At 44.9% G+C, this 25967-nt stretch overlaps 1 protein-coding gene across 1 annotated transcript in view; it reads left to right on the forward strand.

The window, feature by feature from the left end:
- The first annotated feature begins 622 nt into the window (after window positions 1-622).
- The window catches only part of LOC139395351 (protein NLRC5-like), a 32919-nt gene continuing 7574 nt past the window's right edge, over window positions 623-25967 (forward strand). The window contains exons 1-9 of the mRNA XM_071142919.1: window positions 623-967; window positions 1578-3249; window positions 3439-3723; window positions 4027-4455; window positions 4740-5168; window positions 5452-5868; window positions 23513-23770; window positions 23870-24115; window positions 24363-24617. Of these exons, the coding sequence (XP_070999020.1) occupies window positions 631-967; window positions 1578-3249; window positions 3439-3723; window positions 4027-4455; window positions 4740-5168; window positions 5452-5868; window positions 23513-23770; window positions 23870-24115; window positions 24363-24617 (4328 nt within the window). The 5' untranslated portion in view covers window positions 623-630. The remainder of the gene's footprint in view (window positions 968-1577; window positions 3250-3438; window positions 3724-4026; window positions 4456-4739; window positions 5169-5451; window positions 5869-23512; window positions 23771-23869; window positions 24116-24362; window positions 24618-25967) is intronic.

Here is a 25967-nt window from a genome sequence, read left to right on the forward strand (position 1 = left end):
CTATAGGAATTGACTTCATAATGCTGTCTAGTAGATTTGGTAGACTATAGTAAATGACTTCATAATGCTGTCTAGTTGATTTGATTAGCTATAGACCTATAGGAAATGACTTCATAATGCTGTCTCGTAGATTTGGTTGGCTATAGGAAATTATATAATCTGATTCCTAATATCCTGGTTCCTAATATCCTGTTTCCTAATGTCCTGAATTAGAGGGTATTTTAGGTCATTTTAGGTAATTAATTACTTAATTAATTTAATTTAACTTAATTAATAATTTTGCACGCCCAATTTTTCAGTTTTTGATTTGTTATAAAAGTTTGAAATATCCAATAAATGTCGTTCCACTTCATGATTGTGTCCCACTTGTTGTTGATTCTTCACAAAAAAATACAGTTTTATATCTTTATGTTTGAAGCCTGAAATGTGGCAAAAGGTCGCAAAGTTCAAGGGGGCCGAATACTTTCGCAAGGCACTGTAGTTGGGGTATGTTTATTTTACATAGGATAAAACGTTTCATTTAATAAATAAACCTAATCATTACTTGACTGTTCTACTGTTGACTGACTACATATGTACTGTCTTCTTCCAGAGATCCAACGTGTTGAAGTGATTTTAACAACCTGAGACATGGCTTCTACAAGACAATCTGCTTTAGAGTACATTACAAATGGAAGGCAACATCTCATTGGAAAGCTCAAGAATCTGCCCCTCATTGTGGAAAACCTGTTCCAGCGCAAGGTTCTTAACGAGGAGGAAGTCAGTAAAATTCAGGCTGAAGTTGACCATTTTGACCAAACCAGAAAAATACTGGACTGGGTCTCGGCCAAAGGAGAGGTTGCATGCTACGAGTTACTGACGATTCTAGACATCACAAGGAAGAGGACCTTAGACAACGCTGACTTAAAGCAATGGATCAGCTACTTCCCCTTCAAGGACGACCCAGAGATGACAGACTACTTTGTTGGTAAGCGATTGTATAGTGTCCTATTAGTACACTATATAGTATACAATTGGCTGAAAATAGCATACCTGTTAAAACGTGTCTTTCAAATATTATTGTAGGTTAATTTAGTGCAACAGGGTTTAGACTTTTGACATCATTCCTTTGGTTCCATGCTGCTGGGGAAGCTATTTGAAGCGCACAGGGGTTAATGTACCTTTTAAGATTGTTCATCAAGAACAAGGACGACCAATGCACTTTTCATTAAGTAAAAAAAAGCCTTCATTATGATGGCATGTTCAGTAGAGATCTGTGTCATCTTGAAGAAGGCTATGCTGAAAACGTGTCAGAGTTTTTATAGATGTTATTCTGTTAAACATGCCATCATAATAAAGACATTTTAAATGTGTTTTTTACTGCCCCTCGGTCCTTCTTGTTTTTGATGACCATTTATCCCCAAAATATTTTATTTTATTTTATTTTATTTGATCCCCAAAAGATCCCCTTCAATCTATGAAGATCTACCAGTGTATCCTTGTAGTTTTCTATCCTGGATTTCTCTCGTCCTTTAGATTGGCTTTGATTTGTTGGCACAGTGCATTTACTCTCTCTTCCCTTAATACCCTTATTTTAGGTTCAAAACCCTGTCACGGATATCAGACACAGCTGAAATGTAAAGCACGGAAGATCACAGAGGGTGCATGGAAACATAGCTGTAGTCTCCTACCAGATAGATGTAGAAATGGGGGGACTTTCTCTTACACCCCTCTTGTGTTAGATACACATGTGCATTCATCTGACTCTAAAATTAAAGTGAAAAGCAAAAGATGCAAGAAAGCTCGGCCTAAAAAACTAAAGAGCTTCATCCCCTTGGCCAAACAGGAAACATCCCCTGCTGAGCTGCTTAAAACACATGAAAAAATCCTCCTGGTTGGAAAACCTGGAATTGGAAAAACATCAGTATCCCATCAAATGTTGAACCTCTGGGCAGAGAAAGATCACAGAGAACTAGATTACATGTTTTATTTTGAGGTGAGAGACATTTCACACAGAAAACCCATGAGCCTGGAGGACCTTCTCTTTAACATGTACAGTGAGCCAAACGAAAGTAAAGAAGAAGTGTTACAGGATATTAAGAAGAACTCTGAAAACGTTGTCATCATATTTGATGGAATCACAGACCTCTCCTCTCTGTCGGTAGTAAAGGACCTTGTGGAGAACCTCCTCCCTGACGCAAAGATTGTGACCACATGCAGACCAGATCAATCGGAAGACTTCCTGACAGACTGGCCCACAGACTGGTTCAGAGTGGAGGTGAAAGGGTTCAGTGATGAATCCATCAGGGCTTATTTAACACAGATGCTGAGTGCTGAGCCTGACTCCTTGAGCAGTGTGTTAAACAACCTAGAGTTGTTCAGTCTGTGCCATGTCCCAATGTACGCACTAATGGTTGTTGCTTGTAGTTATTATTCTACCCTAGCGGATTCTAAGCAGCCATGTTCTACAACTAAGATGTACATCAACATCCTCCGTCACTGCATCCAAAAACACAGTGGCAAACGACTGGAAGATCACAACAAGTGTCTCATAAAAAACAGAGAGAAAATATTGTCTTTGGCAGAAATTGCTTTTGATGCAACAAATGAGAAAAACATGAACTTGACAACACTGAGTTGTGAAGAAGGCAGTGTCCATTTTGCCTTCTTGGGGGCATTTATGGTTAAGGTTGAGCCCACTGCATCAGACACTTGCTCTGCGTTTCTCCACTACACAATGCAGGAGTTCTTTGGTGCCCTTTGGCTCTTACAGAATCCAGACAAAATCAGAGAGGTTCTCGAGAAGTGCCCGACTGAAGAATGGAAACACACAAAACACTTAATTCCTTTCCTGTGTGGGCTTCTGAATGAGAGGAATACTAGATTGGTAAACAGTCTAGTTCCAGCTGAACAGATCAAGAAGACATCAGATTGGTTCTTCAAGGAAGTGGTGAACACATTTCTTCCATCTCAAACAAACCAAGATCATGTAGAAGGTGGTGATCCCGAGTCTGAGAAAGATCTTCTGTTTTTGTGTCAGTGCTTGTATGAATATCAGTCTACTGAGGCCTGTCTGCTTCTCCTGGACAAACTGGACTATCATCTAGACCTGAGTGGAGAACATCTGGATCCTCACCAGTGCTGTGCAGTCTCTTATGTGACCAGTCAGTCTGCAGAGAGAAAAGTTGGCTTGGACCTGAATGGCTGCACTGTGTCAGACCAAGGAGTAAGGCTGATACTGGGCTCTCTGAAGAATGTCAGACATCTTGGGTAATATTTGTGTTATCTAATTCACCAGTTTGTTGCCAATTAACCAGTAAAAGAAAGATGCATTGGGATGAAGCAACCCATCTTTAAAAAAATATATCTTATTTTCTCTTCTATTCAGATACTGAATTATAAGCACTTCCGTTTCCGCTACTATGAAATATAATCAAATGTATAATCTATTATTTAAAGACCATCCTCTGATGATTCATCTGACCCCTCAATGCTCTATCAACTCTGGACAACTTTGCTGAGCAGTGAGACAGAGATGGATTTCACCACTTTACTTGGTCTCCGTGGAAAGGAGTTGCACCTTCCAGTCCAGGGTGAAAGACGAGTGTTTGAGAGAGCAGAAGAAGTGATGAAGCAGAGTCTAGAGAGGGTTAATCTCTGTCTACACTGGGATCAGAGAACTGTTCTCAGTGAAGCTCTCAGCAAAACCATTTTAAAGTGTCTACCAAATATCAACAAGCTCAGGTGAGTGCCAATATGAACAAATAATAACACTTAGAATACTACAGTACTTACTATAGAATTCTGTAGTAAACTGTGGTACACTGTAGATTACTATACCACACACTAGTATTCCTCGATCTTTACTATAGACTACAGTACTTACTATAGATTTCTGTAAAGTTTTTTAACTACAGTAAAGTCTGCGTTCTAGAATACTTAAAAATTTTTGACATGACAACAGTATTCAGTCCATTAAAGAGGCAGCAGTCACATTCTCCCTGCTACTATCTGAACATAGACATTCTTATGTTTTATGGGTCACAGGTTTACCCATCTACAACATCAGAGAGGATCCCCTGAAAAACTGGAGACAGAAGAGAAAGCAGTCCTACTAGATTTGTGTCTACAAGCAGCACTAGATCACAGAGAAACAAGCCATAGAACTGTGAACACACTGCTGTCACAGTTCTCTGTGTATCAAACTGAGAGATATGACATCCTGCTGGATCTGTACTCTCATGTGAAGTACAATAGGAATCAAACAGCCAGGAGTATCCTTCCCTCATTGAACCCACTTTATCAGTCAGCTTCTGCAGTCTGGTCCATAGACCTCTCAGAGAGAAAGGCCTCCCTCCTCCTAGAAGTGCTGAAACTCCAACCAGAGAAGAAACCAGTAGAGCTGAACGGCTGGTCAGATGAAGAGAGTGAAGTGAGGAGTTTCCTTCAGTGTCTGCCCTACATCTCCCAGCTAAGGTGAGTTGGATCAGTACAGTTCAGAGATTGTAGTTGTCTGTCCCTGTATTTCCCTTTAGAGAGGAAGTTTGTAGCTTTCTGCAATAACTTAATGACCTAAATATACACATACTGTTTTTAGAAGATGCAATCTTACTTTGTGGTCAGGATTTTTAGGAACAATTGAAGTGAATGTTGAGTTTAGAAAGATAGTCATTGTATTTTACCCTCCATAATGTGACCATCAGAAATGCATATCATATCTCTCACATATCAATCTATTTGTTGTTAAACTGTTCTTGCAGTTTTACTCCACCACAGGATCAGAGAAGATCCCCTGAAGAGAGGACAAAGAGAGAGAAGACATTCCTACTGAATCTGTGCCTTCAAGCAGCTCTCCATGAGAGAGGAACCATACAAACAACTGTAGAGAAAGTGTTGTCACTGTCTAAAGTATATCACAATCAGAAATGTGATTTCCTGCTGGATCTGTACTCACATGTGAAGGACTATGAGACTCAAACAGGCAGGAGTGTCCTTCCAGCATTACAGCCAGTTTACCAGTCAGCTCCTGCAGTCTGGTCCATAGACCTCTCAGAGAGAAAGGCCTCCCTCCTCTTAGAAGTGCTGAAACTCCAACCAGAGAAGAAACCAGTAGAGCTGAAGGGCTGGTCAGATGAAGAGAGTGAAGTGAGGAGTTTCCTTCAGTGTCTGCCCTACATCTCACAGCTGAGGTGAGTGAGTTTATCCAACAAGAGTCCATATATCACTGACCTGGTGTAGATAGTATTCATGTTTTACACTGTCTTTATCTTGTTAATACATTAACATGTGAAGAAGCTGTAGAAACTCTAATTCAGTAGGAATTGAAATTTAACAAAATTCCAATTCATAGTTGTATTGTTTTAAAAGATGGAGTCATACGGTGCTATTAGTTTTCAGTTCCCCAACCCTGTTACTCATATCAGTCCTCGTCACTCACCTGTATATCATCTGTGTTTTAAACTGTTTGTTCAGATTTCCTCCACTGAAGGATAATCTGGAGAGGACAAAGAGAGAGAGGACATTCCTACTGAATCTGTGTCTTCAAGCAGCTCTCCATGAGAGAGGAACCATACAAACAACTGTAGAGAAAGTGTTGTCACTGTCTGAAGTATATCACAATCAGAAATGTGATTTCCTGCTGGATCTGTACTCACATGTGAAGGACTATGAGACTCAAACAGGCAGGAGTGTCCTTCCAGCATTACAGCCAGTTTACCAGTCAGCTCCTGCAGTCTGGTCCATAGACCTCTCAGAGAGAAAGGCCTCTCTCCTCCTAGAAGTGCTGAAACTCCAACCAGAGAAGAAACCAGTAGAGCTGAAGGGCTGGTCAGATGAAGAGAGTGAAGTGAGGAGTTTCCTTCAGTGTCTGCCCTACATCTCACAGCTGAGGTGAGTCTGAACATGTGTGGTGGTTAGTGATTATGTGATGCTAGTGGTTATTATCTTGTAGAAACATTTGACATATAAAACTTAGTGTTGGTGAATCTGGTAACATTTATCTGCCGATTTCCTGACATTACAAATGTTACATTACCAAATGTCACACAGAAATTGTGAATTTATCTACATTTTGTGATGCATACCATTTGTCTTTTAGATATCTTGTGAATTTAATCTTTCAGAAATCTTCTAACATGAAACCTGAAAGTTTATACTCAGAATAGCTCATCTAGAGAACCAAATGTCATGCATATTATGGAATCACGTTTCAGGAGAAGACCCAGATGCAGAGGTGTCGAAGTCACAGAAGTTTATTACAAAAATAATGGGCAGGCAAAAAGGCAGGTCAAGACCAGGCAGAGGTCAGTAATCCAGATCAGAGTCCAAAAGGTACAGAACGGCAGACAGTCTCGGGTGGTAAGACAATGTACATAAATGGCAGGTCGTCTCAGGGTCGGAGCAGGCAGAGGTCAATAATCCAGGGTGGTAAATCAATGTACATAAATGGCAGGTAGCCTCGGGGTCAGGTTAGGCAGAGGTCAACAATCCAGGGTGGTAAGACAATGTACATAAATGGCAGGTAGCCTCGGGGTCAGGGCAGGCAGAGGTCAATAATCCAGGGTGATGTGACAAGGTACCGAACGGCAGGTCAGGGCAGGAATGGTCAAACCGAGAAATCTAGAAAACAGGAACTTTAGAAATGACAGGAGAAAGGGGCAAAACGCTGGTAGACTTGACAAACAAAATTAACTTCTTCGATATAGGGGGCGCTCTTTTAATTTATGGATTAAAAAAACGTTCCCGTTTTAAACAATATATTTTGTCACGAAAAGATGCTTGATTATGCATATAATTGACAGCTTTGGAAAGAAAACACTCTGACGTTTCCAAATCTGCAAAGATATTATCTGTGAGTGCCACAGAAGTGATGCTACAGGCGAAACCAAGATGAAATTTCAAACAGGAAATGCCCCAGATTTTGAAGGCGCTGTGCTCCAATGACTCCTTATATGGCTGTGAATGCGCCAGGAATGAGCCTACACTTTCTGTCGTTTCCACAAGGTGTCTGCAGCATTGTGACGTATTTGTAGGCATATCATTGGAAGATTGACCATAAGAGACTACATTTACCAGGTGCTCGCTTGGTGTCCTCCGTTGCAATTATTGCGTAATCTCCACCTGCGTGTATTTTTCCATTTGCTTCAGAGGAGAAACCCAACTGCCACGAATGACTTATCATCGAATAGATATGTGAAAAACACCTGGAGGATTGATTCTAAACAACATTGGCCATGTTTCTGTCGATATTATGGAGTTAATTTGGAAAAAAGTTTGGTGTTTGCTGAATGCTTTTCTTGTTTTTGTGAAAATGTTGCCTGCTGAATGCTAGTCTTAATGCTATGCTAGCTATCAATACTCTTACACAAATGCTTGTGTAGCTATGGTTGAAAAGCATATTTTGAAAATCTGAGATGATAGTGTTGTTAACAAAAGGCTAAGCTTGTGAGCCAATATATTTATTTCATTTCATTTGCGATTTTCATGAATAGTTAACGTTGCGTTATGGTAATGAGCTTGAGGCTATGATTACGCTCCCGGATACGGGATTGCTCGACGCTAGAGGTTAACAAGCAACAGACGAACAGAGAACATAGGCATAAATGCACTGGGGATAATGGGGAAGATGGGCGACACTTGGAGGGGCATGGAGACAATCATAAAGCCATGTGAAACAGATAAGGGTGTGACAGTACCCCCCCCCCCCAAGTAGGATGTATTCGGAGGGTACGGGGCAACAGACGACGAACAGCAGAGGGGATAGTGATCTTGGAGATGGGGAAAGGACCGATAAACCGGGGTGAAAGTTTGCGGGACTACACCTGGAGAGGCAGATCTCGGGTGAAAAGCCATACCCTCTGCTCGAGACGGGGGAGGTCCGCTTGTCGTTGATACCTGGAGGTGGTCTTGAGAAGAGCCGACCGGGCTCTCTTCCAGGTAGGACAACATCTGGGCCAAGGGTACACCGACCTCTTTCTCTTACTCCGGGAAGAGCGGGGGCTGAAACCCAGGGAACCCTCAGTACCTCTGGAACAGTCCTGTCTGTTTCAGTGCCTCTGGAACAGTCCTGTCTGTCTCAGTACCTCTACAACAGTCCTGTCTGTCTCAGTACCTCTGCAACAGTCCTGTCTGTCTCAGTACCTCTGCAACAGTCCTGTCTGTCTCAGTACCTCTACAACAGTCCTGTCTCAGTACCTCTACAACAGTCCTGTCTGTCTCAGTACCTCTGCAACAGTCCTGTCTGTCTCAGTACCTCTGCAACAGTCCTGTCTGTCTCAGTACCTCAGTAACAGTCCTGTCTGTCTCAGTACCTCTGCAACAGTTGTGTTTGTCTCAGTACCTCTACAACAGTCCTGTCTCAGTACCTCTACAACAGTCCTGTCTCAGTACCTCTACAACAGTCCTGTCTGTCTCAGTACCTCCACAACAGTCCTGCCTCTCTCAGTACCTCTGCAACAGTCCTGTCTCAGTACCTCTACAACAGTCCTGTCTCAGTACCTCTAGAACAGTCCTGTCTTTCTCAGTACCTCTACAACAGTCCTGTCTGTCTCAGTACCTCTACAACAGTCCTGTCTCAGTACCTCTACAACAGTCTTGTCTGTCTCAGTACCTCTGCAACAGTCTTGTCTGTCTCAGTACCTCTGCAACAGTCTTGTCTGTCTCAGTACCTCTACAACAGTCCTGTCTGTCTCAGTACCTCTACAACAGTCCTGCCTCAGTACCTCTGCAACAGTCCTATCTGTCTCAGTACCTCTACAACAGTCTTGTCTGTCTCAGTACCTCTGCAACAGTCTTGTCTGTCTCAGTACCTCTGCAACAGTCTTGTCTGTCTCAGTACCTCTACAACAGTCCTGTCTGTCTCAGTACCTCTACAACAGTCCTGTCTGTCTCAGTACCTCTACAACAGTCCTGTCTCAGTACCTCTGCAACAGTCCTATCTGTCTCAGTACCTCTACAACAGTCCTGTCTGTCTCAGTACCTCTGAAACAGTCCTGTCTGTCTCAGTACCTCTACAACAGTCCTGTCTGTCTCAGTACCTCTACAACAGTCCTGTCTGTCTCAGTACCTCTACAAAAGTCCTGTCTGTCTCAGTACCTCTGCAACAGTCCTGTCTGTCTCAATACCTCTACAACAGTCCTGTCTCAGTACCTCTGCAACAGTCTTGTCTGTCTCAGTACCTCTGCAACAGTCTTGTCTGTCTCAGTACCTATGCAACAGTCCTGTCTGTCTCAGTACCTCTGCAACAGTCCTGTCTGTCTCAATACCTCTACAACAGTCCTGTCTGTCTCAGTGCCTCTACAACAGTCCTGTCTGTCTCAGTGCCTCTACAACAGTCCTGTCTGTCTCAGTGCCTCTACAACAGTCCTGTCTGTCTCAGTACCTCTACAACAGTCCTGTCTGTCTATGTACCTCTACAACAGTGCTGCCTCTCTCAGTACCTCTACAAGAGTCCTGCCTCTCTCAGTACCTCTGCAACAGTCCTGTCTGTCTCAGTACCGCTACAACAGTCCTGTCTGTCTCAGTACCTCAGTAACAGTCCTGTCTCAGTACTTTTGCAACAGTCGTGTTTGTCTCAGTACCTCTACAACAGTCCTGTCTGTCTCAGTACCTCTGCAACAGTCCTGTCTGTTTCAGTGCCTCTGCAACAGTCCTGTCTGTCTCAGTACCTCTGCAACAGTTGTTTGTCTCAGTACCTCTACAACAGTCCTGTCTGTCTCAGTACCTCTACAACAGTCCTGTTTGTCTCAGTACCTCTGCAACAGTCCTGTCTGTCTCAGTACCTCTGCAACAGTCCTGTCTGTCTCAGTACCTCTGCAACAGTCCTGTCTGTCTCAGTACCTCTGCAACAGTTGTTTGTCTCAGTACCTCTACAACAGTCCTGTCTGTCTCAGTACCTGTGCAACAGTCCTGTTTGTCTCAGTACCTCTGCAACAGTCCTGTTTGTCTCAGTACCTCTGCAACAGTTGTTTGTCTCAGTACCTCTACAACAGTCCTGTCTGTCTATGTACCTCTACAACAGTGCTGCCTCTCTCAGTACCTGTGCAACAGTCCTGTCTGTCTCAGTACCTCTACTACAGTCCTGTCTGTCTCAATACCTCTGCAACAGTTGTTTGTCTCAGTACCTCTGCAACAGTCCTGTCTGTCTCAGTACCTCTACTACAGTCCTGTCTGTCTCAGTACCTCTGCAACAGTTGTTTGTCTCAGTACCTCTACAACAGTCCTGTCTGTCTATGTACCTCTACAACAGTGCTGCCTCTCTCAGTACCTGTGCAACAGTCCTGTTTGTCTCAGTACCTCTGCAACAGTCCTGTCTGTCTCAGAATCTCTACAACAGTCCTGTCTGTCTCAGAATCTCTACAACAGTCCTGTCTGTCTCAGTATCTCTACAACAGTCCTGTCTGTCTCAGTACCTCTGCAACAGTCCTGTCTCAGAATCTCTACAACAGTCCTGTCTGTCTCAGTACCTCTACAACAGTCCTGTCTGTCTCAGAATCTCTACAACAGTCCTGTCTGTCTCAGTATCTCTACAACAGTCCTGTCTGTCTCAGTACCTCTGCAACAGTCCTGTCTCAGAATCTCTGCAACAGTCCTGTCTGTCTCAGTACCTCTACAACAGTCCTGTCTGTCTCAGAATCTCTACAACAGTCCTGTCTGTCTCAGAATCTCTACAACAGTCCTGTCTGTCTCAGTATCTCTACAACAGTCCTGTCTGTCTCAGTACCTCTGCAACAGTCCTGTCTCAGAATCTCTACAACAGTCCTGTCTGTCTCAGTATCTCTACAACAGTCTTGTCTGTCTCAGTACCTCTGCAACAGTCCTGTCTGTCTCAGTACCTCTGCAACAGTCCTGTCTCAGAATCTCTACAACAGTCCTGTCTGTCTCAGAATCTCTACAACAGTCCTGTCTGTCTCAGTATCTCTACAACAGTCCTGTCTGTCTCAGTACCTCTACAACAGTCCTGTCTGTCTCAATACCTCTACAACAGTCCTGTCTCAGTACCCCTGCAACAGTCTTGTCTGTCTCAGTACCTCTGCAACAGTCTTGTCTGTCTCAGTACCTCTACAACAGTCCTGTCTGTCTCAGTACCTCTACAACAGTCCTGTCTGTCTCAGTACCTCTACAACAGTCCTGTCTGTCTCAGTACCTCTACAACAGTCCTGTCTGTCTAAGTACCTCTACAACAGTCCTGTCTGTCTCAGTACCTCTACAACAGTCCTGTCTGTCTCAGTACCTCTACAACAGTCCTGTCTGTCTCAGTACCTCTGCAACAGTCTTGTCTGTCTCAGTACCTCTGCAACAGTCCTGTCTGTCTCAGTACCTCTACAACAGTCCTGTTTGTCTCAGTACCTCTGCAACAGTCCTGTCTGTCTCAGTACCTCTGCAACAGTCCTGTCTGTCTCAGTATCTCTACAACAGTCATATCTGTCTCAGTACCTTTGCAACAGTCCTGTCTGTCTCAGTACCTCTACAACAGTCCTGTCTGTCTCAGTACCTCTACAACAGTCCTGTCTGTCTCAGGACCTCTACAACAGTGCTGCCTCTCTCAGTACCTCTACAAGAGTCCTGCCTCTCTCAGTACCTCTGCAACAGTCCTGTCTGTCTCAGTACCGCTACAACAGTCCTGTCTGTCTCAGTACCTCAGTAACAGTCCTGTCTCAGTACTTTTGCAACAGTCGTGTTTGTCTCAGTACCTCTACAACAGTCCTGTCTGTCTCAGTACCTCTGCAACAGTCCTGTCTGTTTCAGTGCCTCTGCAACAGTCCTGTCTGTCTCAGTACCTCTGCAACAGTTGTTTGTCTCAGTACCTCTACAACAGTCCTGTCTGTCTCAGTACCTGTGCAACAGTCCTGTTTGTCTCAGTACCTCTGCAACAGTCCTGCCTGTCTCAGTACCTCTGCAACAGTCTTGTCTGTCTCAGTACCTCTGCAACAGTCTTGTCTGTCTCAGTACCTCTGCAACAGTCCTGTCTCAGAATCTCTACAACAGTCCTGTCTGTCTCAGAATCTCTACAACAGTCCTGTCTGTCTCAGTATCTCTACAACAGTCCTGTCTGTCTCAGTACCTCTACAACAGTCCTGTCTGTCTCAATACCTCTACAACAGTCCTGTCTCAGTACCCCTGCAACAGTCTTGTCTGTCTCAGTACCTCTGCAACAGTCTTGTCTGTCTCAGTACCTCTACAACAGTCCTGTCTGTCTCAGTACCTCTACAACAGTCCTGTCTGTCTCAGTACCTCTACAACAGTCCTGTCTGTCTCAGTACCTCTACAACAGTCCTGTCTGTCTCAGTACCTCTACAACAGTCATGTCTGTCTCAATACCTCTACAACAGTCCTGTCTCAGTACCTATGCAACAGTCTTGTCTGTCTCAGTACCTATGCAACAGTCCTGTCTGTCTCAGTACCTCTGCAACAGTCTTGTCTGTCTCAGTACCTCTGCAACAGTCCTGTCTGTCTCAGTACCTCTACAACAGTCCTGTCTGTCTCAGTACCTCTACAACAGTCCTGTCTGTCTAAGTACCTCTACAACAGTCCTGTCTGTCTCAGTACCTCTACAACAGTCCTGTCTGTCTCAGTACCTCTACAACAGTCCTGTCTGTCTCAGTACCTCTGCAACAGTCCTGTCTGTCTCAGTACCTCTACAACAGTCCTGTCTGTCTCAGTACCTCTACAACAGTCCTGTCTGTCTCAGTACCTCTACAACAGTCCTGTCTGTCTCAGTACCTCTGCAACAGTCCTGTCTGTCTCAGTACCTCTGCAACAGTCCTGTCTGCCTCAGTACCTCTACAACAGTCCTGTCTGTCTCAGTACCTCTGCAACAGTCCTGTCTGCCTCAGTACCTCTGCAACAGTCCTGTCTGTCTCAGTACCTCTACAACAGTCCTGTCTCAGTACCTCTACAACAGTCCTGTCTGTCTCAGTACCTCTACAACAGTCCTGTCTCAGTACCTTTGCAACAGTCCTGTCTGTCTCAGTACCTCTAGAACAGTCCTGTCTCAGTACCTATGCAACAGTCCTGTCTGTCTCAATACCTCTACAACAGTCCTGTCTCAGTACCTATGCAACAGTCCTGTCTGTCTCAGTACCTCTAGAACAGTCCTGGTTTTCTCAATACCTCTACAACAGTCCTGTCTCAGTACCTATGCAACAGTCTTGTCTGCCTCAGTACCTCTGCAACAGTCCTGTCTCAGTACCTTTGCAACAGTCCTGTCTGTCTCAGTACCTCTAGAACAGTCCTGGTTTTCTCAATACCTCTACAACAGTCCTGTCTCAGTACCTATGCAACAGTCCTGTCTGTCTCAGTACCTCTACAACAGTCCTGTCTGTCTCAGTACCTCTGCAACAGTCCTGTCTGCCTCAGTACCTCTGCAACAGTCCTGTCTCAGTACCTTTGCAACAGTCCTGTCTGTCTCAGTACCTCTACAACAGTCCTGTCTGTCTCAGTACCTCTACAACAGTCCTGTCTGTCTCAGTACCTCTACAACAGTGCTGCCTCTCTCAGTACCTCTACAACAGTGCTGCCTCTCTCAGTACCTCTGCAACAGTCCTGTCTCAGTACCTCTACAACAGTCCTGTCTGTCTCAGTACCTCAGTAACAGTCCTGTCTGTCTCAGTACCTCTACAACAGTCCTGTCTGTCTCAGTACCTCTACAACAGTCCTGTCTGTCTCAGTACCTCTGCAACAGTCCTGTGTCAGTACCTTTGCAACAGTCCTGTCTGTCTCAGTACCTCTACAACAGTCCTGTCTGTCTCAGTACCTCTACAACAGTCCTGTCTGTCTCAGTACCTCTGCAACAGTTGTTTGTCTCAGTACCTCTACAACAGTCCTGTCTGTCTCAGTACCTCTACAACAGTCCTGCCTCTCTCAGTACCTCTGCAACAGCCCTGTCTCAGTACCTCTGTAACAGTCCTGTCTCAGTACCTCTGTAACAGTCCTGTCTCAGTATCTCTACAACAGTCCTGTCTTTCTCAGTACCTCTGCAACAGTCCTGTCTGTCTCAGTACCTCTACAACAGTCCTGTCTGTCTCAGTACCTCTGTAACAGTCCTGTCTGTCTCAGTACCTCTGTAACAGTCCTGTCTCAGTACCTCTGTAACAGTCCTGTCTCAGTATCTCTACAACAGTCCTGTCTTTCTCAGTACATCTGCAACAGTCCTGTCTCAGTACCTCTGCAACAGTCCTGTCTGTCTCAGTACCGCTGCAACAGTCTTGTCTGTCTCAGTACCTCTACAACAGTCCTGTCTGTCCCAGTACCTCTGTAACAGTCCTGTCTGTCTCAGTACCTCTGCAACAGTCTTGTCTGTCTCAGTACCTCCTTAACAGTCCTGTCTGTCTTAGTACCTATACAACAGTCCTGTCTGTCTCAGTATCTCTACTACAGTCCTGTCTCAGTACCTCTGTAACAGTCCTGTCTGTCTCAGTACCTCTACAACAGTCCTGTCTGTCTCAATACCTCTACAACAGTCCTGTCTGTCTCAGTACCTCTACAACAGTCCTGTCTGTCTCAGTACCTCTACAACAGTCCTGTCTGTCTCAGTACCTCTACAACAGTCCTGTCTGTCTCAGTACCTCTACAACAGTCCTGTCTGTCTCAGTACCTCTGCAACAGTCCTGTCTGTCTCAGTACCTCTGCAACAGTCCTGTCTCAGTACATCTACAACAGTCCTGTCTGTCTCAGTACCTCTACATCAGTTCTGTCTGTCTCAGTACCTCTACAACAGTCCTGTCTGTCTCAGTACCTCTGCAACAGTCCTGTCTGTCTCAGTACCTCTGCCGATGAGCTTGTTCTGCACACAAATCGTGCAGGTGGCGAAGAACGCAGAGACGTCAGGAACCATTGTAAGCCACCAAAAGCATTATTACACAAAGGCCAGTGTCCGGTGGGAGCCCGGGCGGTAGGCAATCCTGGAGGAGTGAGCCCACTCCAGGACGGAGGAGCAGACATCGTCAGAACAAACATCCGATTATCTGGGGCCCTCCGGTGTTCGGCTGGGAATGCTGCGCTTCCCGGATCTGCTTCCAAACTGAGTGCCTTCGCCAAGCAAGAGGTGTGAAGGATGGTCTCGACGTCCGGGGGTGTAGCCGCGGGGTCTGTCCACACAATTAACTTCTTGACGCTACCAATCCCTGTAGCGGGATAATTTCCGTCTGCAACCACTGAATAGCATAGCGCAACAGTCAAATAATATTACTAGAAAATATTAATATTCATGAAACAAGTGCAATATTTTGAAACACATCTTTGCCTTTTGTTAATCACCCTGTTGTCTCAGATTTTGAAATTATGCTTTACAGCGAAAGAAATCCAAGCGTTTGTGTAAGTTTATCGATAGCTTAGCATAGCATTATGTACACTTAGCATCACGAAGCTTGGTCACGAAAATCAGAATAGCAATCAAATTAACCGTTTACCTTTGATGATCTACGGATGTTTTCACTCACAAGACTCCCAGTTACACAGCAAATGTTCCTTTTGTTCCATAAAGATAATTTTTATACCCAAAATACCGACGTTTGTTTGTCGCGTTATGTTCAGAAATCAACAGGAAAGAGCAGTCGCGACAACGCAGACGGAAATTCCAAATAGTCTTCATAATGTCCACAGAAACATGTCAAAGTTTTTTTATAATCATTCGATAATATATCAACCGAGTGTGTAGCTTTTTCCATAACAGCGGGAGGAACAATGGCCGGTTTACTCAATTGCGCACCAACTCACTCTGAGTGCCCCCACCTCTCCACTTACGCAATGTGATCCTTCACTCTAATTTTTCAAAATAAAAGCCTGAAACTATGTCTAAAGACTGTTGACACCTTAGGGAAGCCACAGAAAAAGGAATATTTTTCCAAACATAAAAATAGTGCCCCCTAGCTTCAGGAGGTTAACGGATGTGCCACCCTCTCCAGCCAGTGCCTCCACTCCTCCAATACCATCTTCACTGAGAGAAGCTCACCATTCCCCACATCGTAATTCATCTCCGTGGCGTTGAGGTGATGGGAGAAGAAGGTGCAAGGATGTAACTTGAGTTCCAGGACCACCCCCAGTCCGACATTCGAAGCATCGGACTCCACCACAAACTGGCGGGACGGGTCAGGATGAACCATGAAGTAAGCAGTGGTGAAACGGTGGTTGAGGTCCCGGAACGGCCGGTCCGCAGCTGGGGACCATGTGAACGGAACCTTGGGTGAGTACAGACAGGGGGGAAGTCAGGGTGCTCTAACCCCGGATAAAGCGGCGATAGAAGTTGGCGCCCCAGAAAATTTTGCAGCTGCACTCTGGATGTAGGCTGGGGCCAAGCCACCACCACTCTCACCTTCCCGGGATCCATCTGTACACTCCCTGCAGTGATGACGTAGCCCAGGAAGGGGATGTTGGAGCTCTTTCACAAAAAGTTCTCCAGGAAGCGTTGGAGGACCTGTCGGACGTGTTTTTGGGCAGAGCGGGAGAAGACGAGGATGTCGTTGAGGTGGACAAAGACGAACCAGTTTAACATTTCATTGAGAACATTATTAACCAGGGCCTGGAACACAGCTGGAGCATCAACACTACTGGCCGTGTTGAAGGCTGTCTTCCACTCGTCCCCTTCCCGTATCTGCACTAGGTGGTAGGCGTTCCATAGATCCAGCTTGGAGAACACGGCGGCCCCTTAGAGAGGCTAGAAGGCCGAGGAGATGAGTGGTAGCGGGTGGAGGTCATTCGCCGTGATGTCGTTGAGACCCTGTGAGTTGATGCACGGGCGCAGGGTTTTGTCCTTCTACTCCACAAAGAAGAACCCTGCGCCGGCGGGGGACGCAGTGGGACGGATGAACCCGGCAGCTAAGGAGTCCTCAATATAGGTCTCCATAGCCTTGGTCTCTTGACCATACAGTGAGTACAGTCATCCCCGTGTCAGAGTGGTGCCTGGGAGAAGGTCCCACAGTCATGGGGTCGGTGCCGCAGAAGCAAAGTGGCCCGGTCTTAATGAACACCCCCAGTAGGTGCTGGTACTCTGCAGGAAATGCGGAGAGGTCCGGGGCAACTTTTGTGGCCCCAGGAAGACATCCCGGTGAAGGGAGCGCTGACTTCAGGCAATGAGCAGAATGGGCTCCAGCTCATGCTGGCACCAGCAAACCAGTCAATGAGGGGATTGTGTTGCTGTGCGTTTTGTTGCCAACCTTACTTTGCTACCTGACAACTTTACGGTTTTTACTTTTTAATTACCGTTTATTTTTTGTTTTTCCCTCATTCAACTTTTTTTCATTCAACTTTTTCACTCCGGACGCTTTATCTGGACATGGTTCGTAAGGACCTCCAACAGCCGAAGCTAAGTAGTAACATTAACATGATGCCTTCTAATTGCAGTCACTGTACTCATAATATACAGGAGAACGATCACCTTACGGCGAGGATGGAATCAGACGCAATCGTTAGGCAAGGGTAATTTCAGTGTAGGAAAGGATGAAACAGCGTCTGTGCCACCAGTAAGTACAGATATTAATGTCAGAATAAATCCCCCTGCACGGTCCCCGCAGCCGGACAACTTTCTCATGTCTTCTAGAGGGATATGCTGTAGGAATGCTCAACAGGTGTCGTTCATTCAGCCGACAAACTTTCAACCGGTTTTCCCCATTTAAGCAGCGAGTCGTAGTCTGAGGCCGAGCCTTCTCTTGTCTCTACTCCTCTCGTTACGGGGTCTGAGACGCCGAAGCTTCCCACCATTAGCTCTGACAAATTGAAAACCCTAGTCATTGACGACTCCATTACCCGCAGTATTAGACTTAAAACAAATCATCCAGCGATCATACACTGTTTACCAGGGGGCAGGGCTACCGACATTAAGGCTAATCTGAAGATGGTGCTGGCTAAAGCTAAAACTGGCGAGTGTAGAGAGTATAGAGATATTGTTATCCACGCCGTCACCAACGATGTTAGAATGAAACAGTCAGAGGTCACCAAGCACAACATAGCTTCAGCGTGTAAATCAGCTAGAAAAATGTGTCGGCATCGAGTAATTGTCTCTGGCCCCTTCCCAGTTAGGGGGAGTGATGAGCTTTACAGCAGTCTCACAACTCAATTGCTGGTTGAAAACTGTTTTCTGCCCCTCACAAAATATAGAATTTGTAGATAATTGGCCCTCTTTCTGGGACTCACCCACAAACAGGACCAAGCCTGACCTGCTGAGGAGTGACGGACTCCATCCTAGGAGGGGTGCCCTTTTCTACGAATATAGACAGGGCTCTAACTCCTCTAGCTCCACAATGAAATAGGGGGCAGGCCAGGCAGCAGGCTGTTAGCCAGCCAGCCAGCTTAGTGGAGTCTGCCACTAGCACAGTCAGTGTAGTCAGCTCAGCTATCCCCATTGAGACCGTGTCTGTGCCTCGACTTGGTTGGGCAAAACTAAACATGGCGCTGTTCGCCTTAGCAATCTCACTAGGATAAACACCTCCTCCATTCCTCCATTCCTGCCATTATTGAAAGAGATTGTGATCATAATCTTGATGTGATTGGCCTGACTGAAACATGGCTTAAGCCTGATGAATTTACTGTGTTAAATGAGGCCTCACCTCCTGGTTACACTAGTTATCATATCCCCCGTGCATCCCGCAATGTCGGAGGTGTTGCTAACATTTACGATAGCAAATTTCAATTTACAACAAAAACAATGACGTTTTCGTCTTTTGAGCTACTAGTCATGAAATCTACGCAATCACTTTTTGTAGCCTCTGTTTACAGGCCTCCTGGGCCATATACAGCGTTCCTCACTGAGTTCCATGAATTCCTATCGGACCTTGTAGTCATAGCAGAAAATATTCTAATTGTTGGTGATTTTAATATTCACATGGAAAAGTCCACAGACCCACTCCAAAAGGCTTTCCATCATCGACTCAGTGGGTTTTGTCCAACATGTCTCTGGACCTACTCATTGTCACAGTCATACTCTGGACCTAGTTTTGTCCCATGGAATAAATGCTGTGGATCTTAATGTTTTTCCTCATAATCCTGGACTATCGGACTACCATTTTATTATGTTTGCAATAGCAACAAATAATCTGCTCAGACCCCAACCAAGGAGCATCAAAAGTCGTGTCATAAACTCTCAGACAACACAAAGATTGCTTGATGCCCTTCCAGACTCCCTCTGCCTACCCAAGGACGTCAGAGGACAAAAATCAGTTAACCACCTAACTGAGGAACTCAATTTAACCTTGCGCAATACCCTAGATGCAGTTGCACTCCTAAAAACATTTGTCATAATAAACTAGCTCCCTGGTATACAGAAAATACCCGAGCTCTGAAGCAAGCTTCCAGAAAATTTGAACAGAAATGGCGCCACATCAAACTGGAAGTCTTCCGACTAGCTTGGAAAGACAGCATCGTGCAGTATCGAAGAGCCCTCACTGTTGCTCAATGTATTTTTGCTACCGTCACAAAGCAGCGTTCTCCAAGAGAGTGAGGATGGCTTTCACTTCAGCAGTGATAAATTCATGAACTTCTTTGAGGAAAAGATCATGATTAATAGAAAGCAAATTACGGACTCCTCTTTAACTCTACGTATTCCTCCAAAGCTCAGTTGTCCTGAGTCTGCACAACTCTGCCAGGACCTAGGATCAAGAGAGACACTTAAGTGTTTTAGTACTATATCTCTTGACACAATGATGAAAATTATCATGGCCTCTAAACCTTCAAGCTGCATACTGGACCCTATTCCAACTAAACTATTGAAAGAGCTGCTTCCTGTGCTTGGCCCTCCTATGTTGAACATAATAAACGGCTCTCTATCCACCGGATGTGTACCAAACTCACTAAAAGTGGCAGTAATAGAGCCTCTCTTGAAAAAAAAAAAAACCTTGACCCAGAAAATATAAAAAACTATCGGCCTATATCGAATCTTCCATTCCTCTCATTAATGTTAGAAAAGGCTGTTGCGCAGCAACTCACTGCCTTCCTGAAGACAAACAATGTATATGAAATGCTTCAGTCTGGTTTTAGACCCCATCATAGCACTGAGACTGCACTGGAGGTGGCAAATTACCTTTTAATGGCATCAGACCGAGGCTCTGCATCTGCTCTGTATCTGTCGTCGTGCTCCTAGACCTTAGTGCTGCTTTTGATACCATCGATCACCACATTCTTTTGGAGAGATTGGAAACGCAGATTGGTCTACACGGACAAGTTCTGGCCTGGTTTAGATCTTATCTGTCGGAAAGATATCAGTTTGTCTCTGTGAATGGTTTGTCCTCTGACAAATCAACTGTACATTTCGGGGGTTCATCAAGGTTCCGTTTTAGGACCACTATTGTTTTCACTATATATTTTAACTCTTGGGGATGTCATTCGAAAACATAATGTTAACTTTCACTGCTATGCGGATGACACACAGCTGTACATTTCAATGAAACATGGTGAAGCCCCAAAATTGCCCTCGCTAGAAGTCTATGTTTCAGACATAAGGAAGTGGATGGCTGCAAACGTTCTACTTTTAAACTTGGACAAAACAGAGATGCTTGTTCTAGTTCCCAAGAAACAAAGAGAACTTCTGTTGAATCTGACAATTAAACTTGATGGTTGTGCAGTCGTCTCAAATAAAACTGTGAAGGACCTCGGCGTTACTCTGGACCCTGATCTCTCTTTTGACGAACATATCAAGACTGTTTCAAGGACAGCTTTTTTCCATCTATGTAACATTGCAAAAATCAGAAACTTTCTGTCCAAAAATGATGCAGAAAAATTCATCCATGCTTTTGTTACTTCTAGGTTAGACTACTGCAATGCTCTACTTTTCGGCTACCCGGATAAAGCACTAAATAAACTTCAGTTAGTGCTAAATACGGCTGCTAGAATCCTGACTAGAACCAAAATATTTGATCATATTTCTCCAGTGCTAGCCTCCCTACACTGGCTTCCTGTTAAGGCAAAGGCTGATTTCAAGGTTTTACTGCTAACCTATAAAGCATTACATGGGCTTGCTCCTACCTATCTTTCCAATTTGGTCCTGCCGTACATACCTACACGTACACTACGGTCACAAGACGCAGGCCTCCAAATTGTCCCTATAATTTCTAAGCAAACAGCTGGAGGCAGGGCTTTCTCCTATAGAGCTCCATTTTTATGGAATGGTCTGCCTACCCATGTGAGAGACGCAAACTCGGTCTCAACCTTTGTCTTTACTGAAGACTCATCTCTTCAGTGAGTCATATGATTGAGTGTAGTCTGGCCCAGGAGTGTGAAGGTGAACGGAAAGGCTCTGGAGCAACTTGCCGACTCTGCCTGGCCGGATACCCTCTCTCCACTGGGATTCTCTGCCTCTAACCCTATTACAGGGGCTGAGTCACTGGCTTACTGGTGCTCTTTCATGCCGTCCCTAGGAGGGGTGCGTCACTTGAGTGGGTTGAGTCAATGACGTGATCTTCCTGTCTGGGTTGGCGTCCCTCCCCTTGGGTTGTGCCGTGGCTGAGATCTTTGTGGGCTATTCTCGGCCTTGCCTCAGGATGGTAAGTTGGTGGTTGAAGATATCCCTCTAGTGCTGTGCTTTGGAAAACTGGGTGGGGTTATATTCTTCCTGTTTGGCCCTGTCCGGAGGTATCATCGGATGGGGCCACAGTGTCTCCTGACCCCTCCTGTCTCAACCTCCAATATTTATGCTGCAGTAGTTTGTGTCGGGGGGCTAGGGTCAGTTTGTTATATCTGGAGTACTTCTCCTGTCTTATCCAGTGTCCTGTGTGAATTTAAGTATGCTCTCTCTAATTCTGTCTCTCTTTCTCTCTCTTTTTTTCTTTCTCTCTTGGAGGACCTGAGCCCTAAGACCATGCCTCAGGACTACCTGGCATGATGACTCCTTACCTGGCCGTGCTGCTGCTCCAGTTTAAACTGTCTGTGGCTATGGAACCCTGACCTGTTTACAGGACATGCTACCTGTCCCAGACCTGCTGTTTTCAACTCTCTAGAGACAGCAGGAGCGGTAGAGATACTCGTAATGATCGCCTATTAAAAGCCAACTGACAGTTACTCCTGAAGTGCTGACTGGCTGCACCCTCAACAACTACTGTGATTATTATTATTATTTGACCATGCTGGTCATTTATGAACATTTGAACATCTTGCCATGTTCTGTTATAATCTCCACCCGACACAGCCAGAAGAGGACTGGCCAACCCTCATAGGCTGGTTCCTCTCTAGGTTTCTTCCTAGGGTTTGGCCTTTCTAGGGAGTTTTTCCTAGCCACCGTGCTTCTACACCTGCATTGCTTGCTGTTTGGGGTTTTAGGCTGGGTTTCTGTACAGCACTTTGAGATATCAGCTGATGTAAGAAGGGCTTTATAAATACATTTGATTTTTGAAATTTTATTTGATTGTGTCGATGGAGCCAATATATTACCACGGGAACCTGAGGAGACTTAATTAGCAGGAATTGGATTGTATCGTTGTGGTTCCCGTAGGTTGATGAGTATTATGAGTGACCCGGCCTATAGAGTGCCCACCAAGGGCTCTAACATCCATGGGAATGGAGAGGGGTTGAGTGGGGATGTTCAGCTCAGACACCAGGGTAGCGTCCATAAAACTCTCATCGGCCCCAGAGTCGATGAGTATCTGGAGAGATTTCGACTGGTTCCCCCACAGCATGAAAAGGGTTGTGAGTAAGTTCTCTGACTCTTCGTATGTATGTATCGCCGTTCGGCTGGCCCTGCCTAGTTGCATCAGCTCGGGAAGAAGAGATGAATCGGCAGACTCTTGGATACTTTCGGTAGGAACTCGGTAACGGAACCGTCTGGAACTTTCCTGGGAGGCGAAACAGATGGGTGTGTCAGGTGAACTGTTTAGTCCACCCGTTTTAGTGAATCAAAAGTATTTGGCTATGTGTATTAAAGTAATCAAACATTTAGTATTTGATCTTTGAATCTACAAACCGGTTGGATACATTTGCTGTTTGTTTTGGTTTCAGTTTATTTTGTGCCCAACAGAAATGAATGGTAAATAATGTATTGTCTCATTTTGGAGTCACTTCTATTGTAAATAAGAATAGATTATGTTTCTGAACACTTCTACATTAATGTAGATGCTACCATGGTTACAGATAGTCCTGAATAATGATGAGTGAGAAAATTACAGAGACATAAATATCATAACCTCCAAAGAAATGCAAATGCTATGGTGATTGGTTAGCATGTCTTGGTATATTAAATGGTATATTAAATGCTAAACTCTCCCTGTTATTGTAATGGTGAGAGGTTAGCATGTCTTGGGGGGTATGATATAAAATGCTAACACCTCCCTGTTATTGTAATGGTGAGAGGTTAGCATGTCTTGGGGGTATGATATAAAATACTAACCCCTCCATGTTATTGTAATGGTGAGAGGTTAGCATGCTATGATATTGGTGCCTCTAACTTTTTAAAAACTTTCTCACTCATCATTATTCACGTTTCACTTTAACCTCATTCAAAGTACAGAGTCAAAACAACAACTAATGTGTCACTGTCCCAAAACTTTTGGATCACACTTTTTCCTAAATGTCTGGTTTGTCTGTTTCAAGTGACTTGCGTTTTGTCTTTTCATTCCAGGCTGAATGTGGGTGTGGCAGTGAAACTGTCCAGACTGGTTATGAGGATAGAGAGAGGTGCTACTCCACTGACTGTCCCAGAACTCTCCTTGGTCCTAAAGAGCAGCCAGACACCAGAGAGAGTGTTATCCAGGGCTCTGAGTAATGTGGTGTCCCTTCTGAGACTCTGGAGGGTTCAGTGTCTGGACCTGACTGACCTCTGGATCCAGGGTCACTCTCTCATTGCACTGCTGTGTCACCAGGGACCTCTCTCTCTTAGGTCAGTCTGAAGTTGATATTTTTTTTAAAGTAGAAATAGTAACTTCATTCATGTGTTTTTCTTCATATTTCTGACAGCCTGTATGTTCCAACCTCCTAGACTAAACTCAGAAACTTTGCAGCAGCTGACTGTAGTTGTCTATGAAGCTCAGGACAAGGAGTTGACTCAGTGGTTCCTAGAGAAGGTTGGTGGAGACCTGACCTCCTGCAGGATGGACTGGGAAGTGCTTCTCTCTCTGCTGCAGCATTCAACCCACAACATCACTGTGGACCTCAGGAAGAACAGGCTTCTAGAGAAGAACATCTCAGATCTTCTCCCCTTTCTGGGAAGGGTTACTCTCAAGAGGTGGTTGAACTTCTTTCTCTGTTCAGACTTTCTAGAAATAATAAAATAACTATTTCTATCCAGTGACATGTTGTTCTGAGTTTTCCTCTGTAATATCATTAGGGTTTTATTCAAGAGGTGGGAGACCTTTTTTCATTATTTATAGTCTTTAATTATTAATGTTCTATCCAGCCAGTTGTTATTATGTGAGTTATCCTTTATAAAGCCTTGACATAACCACAACAATCCTTTCTCCATGTTTGTTCAGGTCCAGTTCCAGCTTTGTAAAGTCCACCATCAGACAGATCTATGACAGAGCCAGTGAATGTGTGTCCAGTTTGTTGAGTTCTTCAGACCATTGGATCAACCTGAACAGCAGAGAGCTGGACAGAGTGGACTGTACCGCTCTGTGTTTTACCCTGCAGCACAGCCACCAAGTCAAAGTCAACCTGCTGTGGACCTCCATACCACCGGGGGAGATAGAGAGCATCCTGCCTCTTCTGGACAGAGTCTCTCAACTCAGGTTTAGTTGGCACTCTTTGACCCTGCTAGAATGGATATAACTATGAGGCTTTCCACTTCCTGATTGATTTAACCTCTAATTTCACCTCTAAACCTAACCTTAGTGTAATGTACTAACCTTAAAACCTCTTAGGGATCCCCTGCAATCCCCTACGGCTAGAATCCCGATTTCCCGATCTCGATTTGACAACATCCTGTAAATTGCGGAGTGCGAAATTCAAAAAACCCTAACTTCATAATATTAAACCTTCATGACATGTGTCTTACATCATTTAAAATATACACTTCTTGTTAATCCAGCCGCTGTGTCAGATTTCAAATAGGCTTTACAGCGAAGATTCTGACGACACACAAAAGCAATACATTCATTTTCAATCCAAGCAGAGCCATCACGAAAGTCAGAAATAGCGATAAAATGTATCACTTACCTTTGAAGATCTTCAGCTGGTTGCAATCATACGATTCCCAGAAACATCACAAATGGTCCTTTTGTTCGATAAAGTCCTTCTTTATATCCAAAAGAAGTCTGTTTAGCTGGCGCGCTTAACTCAGTAATCAACCGGTTTCTCTCGTTGAAAAATGCAGACAAAGAAGTTCTAAAAGCTACCAGCAAACTTCGTTGAAACAAGTCAAACAACGTGTCTATATCACCCTCAGGTTGTCTAAAATGTAAATAAATTATCATATTTCATACGGAAAGGTGTAGCGGATGCTCTAACTGGTGGCAGTGAAGTCAGTTAGCAGCAATTAGCAGTTTAATATAAATCAAAATATGGGCACAAAAACCTGACGTGCACCAGAATGAACGTGCAACAAGCACTACATAAAGCAATCACACACAATGACATAAAACAGAGGAATAAATACAGTGTGATTGGGAATGTAAACCAGGTGTGCAGGGAAAAAGACAAAACAAATGGATAATAAAAAAATGGAGCGGCGAAAGCCGATGACGTTGACGCCGAACGCTGCCTGAACAAGGAGAGGAGTTGACTTTGGTGGCCCTTGACGCGTGACTCCAGCGGCACGCTCACACCGGCCTCGGGGATAACCCGGAGGGCGAGGCGATGGATCTCCCGTAGAAGTTCAGGGTCCAACACATCTGCCACCAGCACCCAGCACCTCTCCTCTGGACCCCTCCCACTCCACGAGGTACTAAAGGCCCTCACCCGACGCCTCGAATCCAGGATAGAACGGACAGAGTACGCCGGAGCCCCATGGATGTCCAGATGGGGTGGAGGAACCTCCCACACCTCAAACTCCTGGAGCGGGCCAGCCACCACCGGCCTGAGGAGAGACACATGGAACGAGGGGTTAATACAGTAATCGGGGGGAAGATGTAACCTATAAC

Source organism: Oncorhynchus clarkii, unplaced genomic scaffold, assembly GCF_045791955.1.
Source record: "Oncorhynchus clarkii lewisi isolate Uvic-CL-2024 unplaced genomic scaffold, UVic_Ocla_1.0 unplaced_contig_1467_pilon_pilon, whole genome shotgun sequence".
NCBI lineage: Eukaryota > Metazoa > Chordata > Actinopteri > Salmoniformes > Salmonidae > Oncorhynchus > Oncorhynchus clarkii.